General features: G+C 40.5%; 2 protein-coding genes across 2 annotated transcripts in view; both read left to right on the plus strand.

Annotated features, from left to right (window-relative positions):
* The window catches only part of LOC116853977, a 43,468-nt gene extending 41,106 nt beyond the window's left edge, over window positions 1-2,362 (plus strand). The window contains exon 13 of the mRNA XM_032835389.1: window positions 1,220-2,362. Coding sequence (XP_032691280.1) covers window positions 1,220-1,397 — 178 coding nt within the window. The 3' untranslated portion in view covers window positions 1,398-2,362. The remainder of the gene's footprint in view (window positions 1-1,219) is intronic.
* A 1,511-nt stretch (window positions 2,363-3,873) lies between these two features.
* LOC116853994 (venom allergen 5-like) lies at window positions 3,874-12,713 on the plus strand. The gene is made up of 4 exons (XM_032835420.1): window positions 3,874-3,994; window positions 11,738-11,910; window positions 11,996-12,086; window positions 12,622-12,713. Exons 1-4 carry the CDS (start codon window positions 3,874-3,876, stop codon window positions 12,711-12,713), a joined length of 477 nt encoding a protein of 158 aa, XP_032691311.1.
* The last annotated feature ends 275 nt before the right edge of the window (window positions 12,714-12,988 follow it).

Consider the following 12,988-nt stretch of genomic DNA (forward strand, 5'->3'; position numbering starts at 1 on the left):
TCTCTCTCTCTCTCTCTCTCTCTCTCTCTCTCTCTCTCTCTCTCTCTTTTTGACACTAAATATCAACGCGATAAAAAATTCACGGTGTCAAAGATACAAACGAGTTTAAATAACTCGATTCAATCTACGTTTTTGAAAAAAATCAGTGCTACAGAATTCTACCACTGAACGAATTTCAACATATATATGTAACATTTTCTATGAATCTCACAACATAGATGTTAATTCTCGAACGGAGCAGGATAGAGGAAAACGTAATAATTGGGAATTTCTAAACGCGTAACGATTCACACTTTTAACGTAACTGACGCAGAAATTCGATTGCACCTCATCGATCTGATAATCATTCGTGCAGTGTCCAAAGGCTACGGAATATTCTCTTCGGTGCAGATTCGCCATAGCGAAAACAGACGTCAAAATTGCTGTTATATTTTTGAATTTATCCAATTTGAAGCTTGCACAGACAAAAGGACATTCTTATTTAAATATTGTTATTCTAGACATATTAATCTTCAAATAAGATTGTCTCGAACGAAGATAGGTTATTTGCGGAAATATATGTTATATAACTCAACGAAGAGAAAAAAATCTGTGTTGTTATTATTCAAAAATAATCTTCACGAATGGAAAGCGCAAAATATTGGATTAAAAATATGATGTTTTTAAATGTCGGAAGAAGATGTCATTATTATTAAGATAATCATATTGTACTCTCTATATGTATATTATAATATTCAAATAAAATTGTAATATTATTAAAATTCCATTATTCGTTTGATACATGAAACAATGATTGATAATTTGAGTATATTAATTTCAAGAATAGGAGAAGGTGCAAACATATGATTTCAAAACATTGTATTTTCAACGCAATATTTTGCGCTTTTCATACGTTATTTTTGAATAATAACGACACAGGTTTTTGAATAAAATATATTCTCGCGAATAACTTATCCTCGTTTAACTCTATGCAAGCCCATTTGAAGATTAACGTATCAAAAATAACGTCTTTTTGTTCGGTGTAAAGTGATTAAAGATTGAAGAGGTGCGACCCTCCTCGACATTCCGACCGCGGAAAAGTCGTCTCCGCAAATCGACCGAACGTATCTATAGTTAAGGGAACATTCGGTGGCTCCGGGGCATCTCGGAATAGAAGGATATATCGGCGGCTGATTGACTGCTTCCCTAATCGGGCCGGTTTTTTACGATGCATGCGCAGGGTATCGCCTAAGGAAGTAGAGGAGTCGACGAGGAGAAGGGAGTCGATCGAGCGGAATAAGGCGGCTTCTTCACCACCGGCGTCGCCCTCGGATCCGCTCGAGCCATGGAGCACGCGTGGCATTACCGACATGAACACGATATTGGCCTGGCGGGAGAATGCACCGGACAGTCCTTAATATGACTTTATGACATTTCACACCGCGACCTCCGGCGACCGATTACGCCGACGCCACGCGCGACACAAGCACGCACATGGTCACGCACAAAGCGATTTCACGCTTGGCGTGGAGTCGAGATGAATTTCGAAAGTCGCAATTTTGAAAATTTTCAATTTGTTCAAGCAGATTTCGTGCGTATTCTTCTAGTTTAGCATTACGATGAGTAATACTACTGATTCGATCCAATTCTATAATCTATATAGCTCAAAAGTAACTGATAGCAAAGTGAGGTCAGACAGCGATTTATATTTTGACTGTGCATCTCACGTTAAATTTCACGGTAAATCGGTCAAGCTTGTACGAGGAGAGAATTTCGCAGTAAAAAATCACTATAAAATTTTCTATCCTTTCAGTTCATACACGAAGAAAGCTAACTTGTTTGGTGACTACACGTCCCGAATTTTTTTGAGTGCTATTCAGGACATCGATTTGTCATCAATTTCAATAATTGTCAAATAATTTTCGGATCTTTTTATCCCCTTCCCCCGGTTTCACACATTTATGAAGTGTGCCGAATTCAGGGCTGGGAAATCTGGTCACCTTACATATACCGCGAGGAGAAACGATTACCTACGAATAAACGATTAAATGACGTCTTCACGATACGCCCCGGCGATCGCACATCACTATTCTCGACACTCCCGAGACTTATGAACGCGCGAGACTCACTTTCGACGGGTTAAAGACGCGTAAAATGCAGAGCGATGTCGATCGATGTGTTACACGGCGGTTACTCGATGCAGAAAGATCGAGAATCAAGATGGTCGCGCGATTCTTGAATCGTGCTGAAAATATACGCGTAATATGTATGAACGGCGCCGAAAAGAACGCGCTCTATGAGATACTTCTCTCTCCATATCTCTTTTCCTAACAAGTTGACGCAATCGCCCGAATATTCCGCATCTCTCTCTCTCTCTCTCTCTCTCTCTCTCTCTCTTTCTTTCTGATTGTCATCGCATTCCCGTTCAATAAATCCGACGACCGCCTGATTCTATTGCTACTTGAGCGAGTTGATGTTATTAGCAAATGTAAGGAACGTCGGCGCGACACGTCGCGACAAGCATTGGCCGCGTATACCGCGAGGAGAAACGAGAAGATTACTTACAAATTACTTACAAATGACGTCTTGACGATACGCCCCGACGATCGCACATCGCTATTCTCGACACTCCCGAGACACTTATTAACGCGCGAGACATACTTTCGACGGATAAAAGACGCGAGAAACGCGAAGCGATGTGTGATCGCTGTGTGCCCATGGCTGCTGCTTGGCGCGAAAAAATTGAGCATTTCGCGCGATTCATTACCAACGTCTAGATTGAATAATCACGATGACAACCTCGTAGTGCGAAACGAACGCGATTGATCTAGAGTGGCTAGTAACTCGAGCAAGTGGTTAAGGCGTCCGCCGTACAGATCGCGTTGTTGTAGACGCGCGGCCTCGTTCGCATCACTGGCGCGTTCTCACATTCATGCAGTTTTGGCACTTTCTTTATGAAGAAAAAACTATAATATTCTCCCTATGTATGATGTTATTTTAGATTGAAAATGAAACGACCATACTTGTTTGATCCGTTGAACAGAATATGAAGCTATCTTCAACATTACAGAAAGATTTGATCAAAGGAATGCGTCAAACGACATTGTTGCGACGATTAACGGCAAACGCTACCTCTGACGCGAAATCACTCAGATATCTTGAATTGTCACGACATTCCTTCGAAATACCATGTGAGAAAATTGTTCGTTATATTATCCTGTATAGCAAAATGTATTTACAAATTAGAAAATCTCTAATTGTATATGGCAGACGAGATTTTAGATGTGAATTAAAATGAACGGGATTTTCTACGCGATCATTACGTAATTATAGTTGGCTTCCCGGCGATTTTCCATTACGACTTCGCGAAAGGCGCGACGTTCAAAGCGTGAAATTAATCGATAATGTCTTTTTACTTGCCCGAAGGGTTATGTACCTTATAGTTTTTCCGAAACGAACTTTGAAACACAGATTAGTGTTGCATAGATTAGTTTTTGGCGATACCGCATGCCGCTTGCTATAAAAAGCAGCTTGGACTTTTACGATGGGCGTACCGAGTATATAAAATCGCGCTAAAAAGTTTGTAACAGTGTTACAAATCGATTCACGCGCGTGTGCGCGCGCGCGCACACACACACACACACACACACACACACACATACGACGAACATGTATGTTGTCTACCACGGATATTATTCGATTTCACACCCACACACGTCCGCAAATATCCCATCGTAGAATATACACCGCCGAGCAGATACAGACTTTCGTATGATAATTACGGAAGGGAACATGTGCCAGGGACCAAACAATGTTAACTCACCGTATAATTTCTAAAGAGGTCGCGCATGATGAGAAATTCACACACGCGTTCGTACGTACACATTTATTAAAATGAGCCACCGAGGAATTTCTCCAAGATACAAGAGCAGCTATGTAGTGCAGGCGATGTACCTTTGCGCTCTCGAGGATATACCCAAGTTTGAAGAGGATCCCCGGATTTTACTCTTACAAGGTTTGTCAATTACGCAATTAAAACACGCCGTACAAGTTGTAGGTCGCGATGCAGTACTTAATTGCTCGCCTGCGGCGAGATATTATTATTAACCTGCGCCTCCCAGTTTTTGTATAGCTCTCGAGGTACCGGTGATTAAAGCGGCATGCTCGCGAATCGAAAGTTACCCCCGGCGAGAATCCGCAACGATATCTCCGGATTCTTGTTCAGATTCCTGTGTAAATACCTGTGCATACGCAGATACACTATTTGTACACGAGAAACGCGCGCCGAATAAACTATTTTCAAGCGACGCAATCTCTCACTTGTAAAAATCCCACAAATCAATTTTATTTCCTTCCACGTCTCGTACCCCGCGCCTTCCATACCGCGTGCTTTCGGCTTTAATTAAAACGTTTGACATGCCATTACACGAATATGTAAATTGCGCCACTGACGAAACAATCAAGCCTTGCAAAATCGAGTTGTCACGTACCGCGCACTGTTTCGAGTTAAAACGCTAAGCGAATTTACGGCACGTTAAACACATCATGTAATCCATATTCCCGAAATTCGCGCCCTTGTTGAAATCTAACGTGAGCACCACGCTCACGTAGAAAAATACATACTGTGCGTTCGGGTAAATGTTACTTGTGTTTCAAGCATTTCACAAGTTTATATAAATCTATCACAAGAGCTCATCGTAAGCATGAAATATCTTCCAAATTCTATCCTAGCAAGTTCAATCAGGAATATAAAATTGAAAGAAAAATTCGATTTACTTACTGCTACGTAGAGTCGAGGACCAACTCTTTCTTCGACAAAGCTCCATAATATTCTTGTAAAGAGAATCAGTTCCTTTTGGACACATGAGCTTTTCTAAAATTATCCCCGCAGGAATGACGAGTATACTTGAAGATTATATGAAATATTCTTTGCTGAGAAGCTTTGTTATAACCACACAGTAAAATTTTTCTCTGTGTACCCTTTTGTATTTACGTACTCCCTGAAAGATTCTCGGAAAGATGACGGGGGGGCACCTCCGGCGCAAATCGACCAATTAGCGGATAAGCATAAAATAATCATAAAAGAGACAGGAAGGGACGTATCCTACAGACTTGTCCGAAGTTTCGGATCATACGCCAAGTATGGCTGGCTCCTATCGGCTACGATATGTGTTACCTTCGCCGACAATCTCCACCTATTGTCGCGATATAGCGGCGAAAGGAGTTGGAGAGACTGCGAAATGTTCGTTCGTTCGTTCGTTCGTTCGTTCGTTCGTTCTCGGGCGCGAGACGGAACTTGAGAAGTTCTTGCCTCCCACGCGTATTGAAACAGTAATGATATGAGAAGGCGGCCTCGGCTACGATAGCGAAATGAAAACACGTGCACCACGCGGCAGCGGGCGGCAACGAACTTACCGAACAAGCTCGTTTACACGCTATAACATCTCCCACGGGGGAACGATCGAACAAACAAATTTCGAACACGCCGCGGCGGAAATTTACCGTGAATATTACTATCGAGAGCTTTATATATCGCATTTAGAAAGGAGTTCAAAATTGTCCGGCAAACCGTGCTTTATAAGAGAGACATTTATACATTTTATATTGGTTTCTATCTCTGTTCACCACTCTCTGTCTCCCTCATCCTACCATACTTTTCCCAGCTCTCTCGCTTTGGTACAGAATTAAGGATGTATTTCTCATATCTCAAAAGTAATTAAAAACTTTTTTAAAATTACTGATCAATCTAGAGAGAGAGAGAGAGAGAGAGAGAGAGAGAGAGAGAGAGAGAGTAAAAAAAAATTATTGGTACTCTAGGAAAACTTAGGTTTTCATGCAACATTACAGTCAAATTTCACGCAGGCACGTACTATGATTCCAAAAGAACTCTTCACGACTAAAACTATGAACTGATGTCGTAAGGGAAACCAAGTTCTTCTCGAGCGCCAATGACTATATAAGGGGAACGCTGCCAATAAATCTGTACCCTATATTGCATCCAAGAGTGATCACAAACAATTTATCTTAAACAACATTGATTCAGAGGATCAAATGTTACTCCACTTTCAAATGTAAGCCTAACAACGACGTCAAATAACTTTTTAATAACGCATCACTAGCGTTTCTAGCGTCAATAACGCGTCATTAATGTCGTTTGACGTCATCCGACGACAACCACCTGGAAGTATTTTAAACCGTGTTTTTATGGAAATATATAATGTTGCTAGCTTTAGTAAAGGAAAAAATAATTTAAAAAAAATGCAGAAATCTGTCTCAATTTTTGTGCACATGTACTTGAAGTATTCAAACTGACGTATACAAAAATTTATTGTGATTCAGAGGTGGCGAACTTTAAGAGCGAAAAATAATATAAAATAAACTATTAAATACGCGTGTTAAGGAGTAAAAATACATTGTTACTTAAATGGATATCGTACATACATATTAATACGGAAAATAGAAATATTAACGTATTTCTTATTTTCAGTGACTTCTTGTGAATATTCCTATATATTAGGCTCAGTAAGTGTACAATAAAACATTGTTCTTTCACAGAGTAGAAATACTGAATTAGCCAACTACTCGAGTCGAAATTTTAGTTCAACGCGTTGACTTCCACGCTCATTTACATTGTGATCATTTCAAAGTTTATTCAAACTATATTCTAAATAATCCAAAGTATGGTAAATAAATGCCATTCCTGATATATATATTTGTTAGCATGTTTCATCGGCTCTCTATTTCAACTCGGTTGTTTGCGAAAATAAACAATAGTGTAAAATTACTCTTGCTTATCTCGTGGGAAATCAATGCGATTTACGATAAACATGCACTACACTACATATAATGATAACGCTTTGTGAGCGTTGAAATTTCACACTCACCATTTCGCATTGAAGCGAAACCACCGACGAAAGCCGCCTTTGCATCCTGCATCGCTATGCATCCGGAACTCCGTAGGCGTCCAGCCTCCGTCTAGCATCATCCCACGTCGCACTGCACTTCACCTCGCTTCATTTAATTTCACTGCACTCGCGTCGCGATTAGGATTCACGTTTTAACGGCATTCGGTGCATTAACGACGGTATCGATAAACAGATTGGATTTATTGCGCCGCGGAAAAAAAACGTTTGATTGAATTGAACAAATTTCTGAAAAAGATATGAACGAGCCAGAAATTTCGCTTAAAGTTACCAAAATTTTGTATTCAAGTTGACAAAACTTTCGATTAACTCGAATTTTCTGGTTTGTTCGTATGTATTTTACCAGACATTAATGGTTAATCCGACCAAATTTCTCTTTCCGAGTGTAAAACGGGGAATCTTTGTTTAACTAAAAAAAGATAGAAATCCAGCTATATTTGATTTAATAAATGTTTATCGAGAAAAATTTTTGAGATAAACACGCTCCGAAAACGCGCTCGAAAAATTTAAATATTTCGGAAAAATAGCCGCGCGCTTCGCAAATATTGCATAAAAAATCGCAAACCGAACCGACCGCGCGCCATTCGCGCGGAATCAATCAAAGTCGCACGCGAGCGAATTAATCGAGAGTAGTGCAATGTTCTCACGCATTTACTGGGATGGTCTCGTATAATACCACAGTGATACTTTTGCGAAGACTGCTCCGCAATTTTGCTACGGAGATTACTCCACAATTTTGTCGCGAAGACTACTCCGCAATTATGCTGCGAATACTATTCCAGCACGGTATCTTTGCGAAATTTGTTTTCGTAATAATTCCGCGAATTCACCTGAACGATTTTCCCCAATGTATGTAATTGTAAAACGTAATGAAATCGCAAAAGAATCTAACACGATCAACGCAGACTTGTGCATAAAAAATCGAGAGCGCGATGGAAAAGGAGAACAGTGTAATCGCGACCAAATTTATTAAGCGATATAGAATATTAAACACGCGCATGACTGGTACATGAAATTTCCGTCTCTTCGACGAACGTAACCTGACACGAATAAAATAGAAATACACGCGCAAAAAATATAAAATATTAATAATCGCGGCGACGGGGCAAAATTTGTCGACGCGATCAGAGTTGTTGGAAGTACTGACACAAATATATTGCGCACTGTACACTACTCAAAAAACAATTAAATCACAAATATCGCTTAAATCCGTAAAAATCCGTTAAATAATTCTATGGATTGAATCAAGCGCAAGATAAGTAAGAGAAGCAGAAAGAGAGTCGACTTAATTCTTTTGTGAGCAATATATTTTGTTCAACAACAACATAACACGTACACAACATGCGAAAGATTGGGAAATGACACGTTTTTCGTCTATCAAATATAACCGTTATTTTGTATATTCGTGTGTATTTTTAGATGCGCAAACAGAATAACAGCTACCAGATATTCTCGTACAAGACAATAATTCGTCAAAGAAAGATTGAAAGTGCACGGAGACGACTTGTCACTTGAGATACACGATAACGGTAATGAGGTTACCGTGCAAGAATGATTTTCCCAACCTTGTGCAAAAAAAAGCTAACATGCAATGATCAATGAGCAGTGTAAATCGCATTGATTCAAAGGGGATTATAAGCTTACCACCTTCAATATATTATTATTATTACTGTTATTATTATTATTATTATTATTATTGCTATTTACTTTTCTCACTCACTGAAGAGCTTCGAAGTCGTTCCGCCACGAGATCTGAAAGAGGAACGAGACGGTTAGTGCTTTTAGTTAACTGCTGAGGCGGAGAGAGATTGTTCGATGGATCAAGAATACAGACATACAAAAGTATCAAAATTACGAGATATAACTGTCTCGGCTGATTAAGACCCGGCTCCTTAAACGTCGATTGAAATTCAGATCGTCGCATCAATGAGACTTGATCGACGCTGATGAAACCAAACATGAGTACAGTCTCCTGAGAATTACTCAAATGAACGAATTTTCTTCCATTGGATACGTTACAAAAGTCATCGAGAAAAGCCAACTGTGTGTATGTTTCTCTTTTAAATTTCATATGTGAAGGTGAAATCTTGTAGTATTGATATATGTGTGAAAGTATAACATTTTAGATTGTAGGATGTTGCTGTAGGATGTCACACACAACGATCCCAGCACGATGAAAGCGCGCATAAAGCATCGGTATTCGATCAGCTTGGAAATTTCGAGAAACGACGCGACACCGACTGCTCGCCTCCGTGTCAAGGGCGGTTATGATCGAGACGCACGTATGTACTATTTGTTCCCAGCGCGCGCGTCATGGTGAGGTATATCAAAACAAGCTCGAGAGCACGTGTATTGATTGTTGAACTATATTATAATACTGAAGTGTTCTTTTATATGATATTCAATTTTTCAATATGCAATGTGCGGTAGCACTTGTCGCATCATTATACATTTCTTGATTATTAAGATCTAATAATAATACACACGGATTTACGACGCATTCACGTGGAATACATTATTCTGGAGTTTGATCGGAATGTAAAATTGTAACAGAGAGAAAGCATTTGCAATTTTGCAAGAAACGCAACTTTATTTCTCTTTCTTCAAACGAATATTGTAGATTGATTTCTTCTCAAGTAATTGTGGTAATTGGTTACTTATTAACAAAACAAGTAATTCGCAAATAGCAGTTGCAAAATTCATTATATTACCAATCGACTTGTCGATATCAGCTGATTACGTGTACGTAAGAAAGCGACGGATAAAATCAGCTGGGCTGTAAAAATCAATATTAGCTGATCTGCGGAAAATGAATAATAGATAAGAAATCGATACACATGCTTGTACAAATTTAAGAGTGCAAAATCCACGTGATATCACTGACCTCGACCATTAAAAGTCAAAAACTGTTACGACGTCGATATATTTTTGCGTCAAGATTTTCATTCCCAATTATGCCCCAGAATATATTACTAAAGTATCGTACGATAGTTTTAGGATTAAAAAACGTAATGAGAAAGCCTGTGAGAAAGGCGAGGTCACAAGATGCGTAAAAAATTTTTAAATTGTCAGTTTGAATACAACAAAAGTTAGATTTTTTCTGACTTTTAATACAATTGGTTGTAATTATGCAAGAATGATTCAGCTCACATATAGAGTAAAAGTTTCGAGAAAAATAAAGATAAAAATTTGATAGGTATAAGTAGCACACTCTGAGGTTCAATTGTCCAAAAAGTCAAGCATTCATTGACTGACTACATTGTCTGACTCTTAAAAAATAGGTAAAAAAGACGCAGTTATAATAATTAATTTCAGGTTTAGCCCATTCAACTTTTTTGCTTTACGTAGGAAGACATAGGCTGTCGGTTGTATCATTCTTGTAACTATGGCCTAACTATGGCCTAACTATGGCCAATTGTATCCGCAGGGATTACGTCTCGAATTGTCTCGCATAGTCACTTGCGTCGCTCTGATCCGCGCGAAAATTAAGGTGAGATAAAATATATCCCCGGCGATATTCCGCAACGCGGCAAGAAGGAGAGGAAGATAAATTTGGATATAAAGCAATGTGCCGCGCAAGCAAATAAAAAGTACAGGCAGCCGAGTGCCGGGCATTCCTCCCCGCCAGACAATTTATCAGGTCGCTCCGGCGGCGATTTCGTTTTCTTTATACACGCGAATTCTCCGGCAATAATAAATACGAAATTGAAATACTTTTGCACGCGCGATGCGCGTTTGCGTACACACGTCCGGTTCCCCGTTCGCGCATCGATCAAGCGCAATCCTACCGAGTCTTGGTTTTCTCGCATATCGGCGATATGAATTTCCGTGCCGTTGCGCGATAAATTTCCCTGCCGTACCGGCATCTCGAACTGTCCAAGTCGCTAAATTGATTCGCGGTCTGAAGTTGGCTAGCTCGCGCGGAGGGAAAAGAGAATAGAAAAAGAAAAAATCCGCCGTTAAGAACGTAAGGCGCAGCTGAAGCGCGATCTCGCGGCTGACGGCGTACGGTCTGTAACCACTAATCCCTCGCGTAGCCCGATGGTAGAATTTACCGGGCTGACAATTCGCTGACATTTTGCCTGTTATCGTTCGTAACGTGGTGTTACGGCGAAGCCGAAAGGAAGACAGAAATGATTGTTGTGTTTGGCCCGATTACACCATGTGTTTGTTTCCTATTTGCGAGGATACCGATTGAGCAATACGTTTGGCAAGTAAATTTTCCCAATTAGGTCAAATAGCAATTCTATAATTGGCAACTCTGTTTATTTGTAACAATGTATGCCGATACAGCAGATATACATATATACGAGATCTTCCATTGTTTCTCTATCGTCTACGTCGATCAGAACACAACAGATACGCAGTGTTTGCTCTAGTCACTCGTATCCATCTTAGCTAATTTCTACATCATTTTTGCTATGACTGAAAAGCCATTTCTTTTATAATGTTTTTGTAATTTTTTATCATCATGGAATATTTCAGGAGTCATAATTGCGAATTTAAACGTCATTGTCCGCTCATGATGAGCGATAAATGCACATACATAACCAGCGTACATACGATCGATCGAGCGTGACCTTAAATAAGCTGACGCCTAATGACTGATCTAATCGATAGTCAAGATTAATCGATTGTAGAAAATCACAAATAATTTCAGCGATTAATGAAATTAATTATCAATTAAACTTTGATGTAATTGGTTACATAATGATTAATTTCATCAACAGATGAAGTTATTTACGATTTTGCACATGACCATTGTTTAATTTGTCGAAATTATTTTAGTCGAAAACAACGTTCACCGATCAATGCCCAGCACTGCTCGCAATAAGCTAATCCCCGTGGTACCGGGGATTGCGTCGATGCGAAGAACGACGATCTCGACGAGGGAGATATCGAGACGGTGGTCGACGCTCATAATTTTGATCGCGTCGTCATAGCGAACGGCGAGAAGAGCCGTGGTAATCCCGGGCCACAGCCCGCCGTTAGGACCATGATGGAATTGGTAGAAAAATCGACGGAACACGCGCGACGCGCGATATTTAATCATTTATCCCGGGAGACGTCTGAAGCGTCATTTGTTTCGACAGATCTGGGACGACGAACTCGCCGTTATAGCGCGTCGATGGGCGTTGCAGTGCAAGCTCTTCCTGAAGGATCAGTGCCGAGACGTTGGCGCAAGTAACTCCAACGGATATATCCCATTTTTCATCCCCCTCGTACCGCCGCTCTTCTTCTCTCGTCGCCGTTATTTTTCAATATCCAATAACCCGTGCAGACGCAAAATTGTTCCACCGATACGGCCGCCGAAACACGCGCGCGCGCGCGCGCGCCTGTGTTGGCATTACGTGTTCGATATCGACTCTCAATCTTAATTACGAGAGCTTTCGGATTTCGATTAAAGTCCACTTCGAGTCTATATTTTGCAGCGTGTAAAAATAATCTTCGCCTTCGTCTATACGACGACGAGGAAGGAACAATCGGTGGCGTGTTTTCCGTTGCCCTTCGAGAGAACATTGAGGAACATTGAGAGAGTACAGGACTCTTCGAAATTACAGCGCTTTCAATATCTATCGCGCAAAGTTGCATGAAAGTAACAGAAGGTCTATTGTTAACGCGGCGCTCCAGAAGCAACCACCTTACGTTCGTAAAATGGTACGCTACGCCGAGGTCGGAGAGCACACGTATCGATATCTCATTGAAACGCTCGTTGTAGAACGATTTGGAGTATGGCAGAACGTAAACGTGCTCGACATGGACAGCGTGGAAAGTGGCACAGAAAGAATTCACTTTCATATTGCATCGTAGTACGACGAGGTGGAGGACTTGGACAACGCGGAAGTCGGATAAAACTCGAGTGTGCATAGCGTACGTAGGAAGCGTATCAGGTGTTTCATGCTTGGCAAGTACACCTTTCATCTCCGATCGATCTGGAGGTCAAACGAACGGCAACCTCAAGAAGCTGATGTCTCACGAGTTATCAACGTTTCAAAATGAAGAGCTTGCAAGGAATTGAACTTGAAAGGAGGGAAAGGAGAGTAAACGTCCATACCACCACATACTGAAGAAGAAACACTTGAAAA

The sequence above is a fragment of the Odontomachus brunneus genome, unplaced genomic scaffold (genome assembly GCF_010583005.1).
Source record: "Odontomachus brunneus isolate Ranch 3 - 2012 unplaced genomic scaffold, Obru_v1 Obru_scaffold_007, whole genome shotgun sequence".
Taxonomy (NCBI): Eukaryota; Metazoa; Arthropoda; class Insecta; order Hymenoptera; family Formicidae; genus Odontomachus; species Odontomachus brunneus.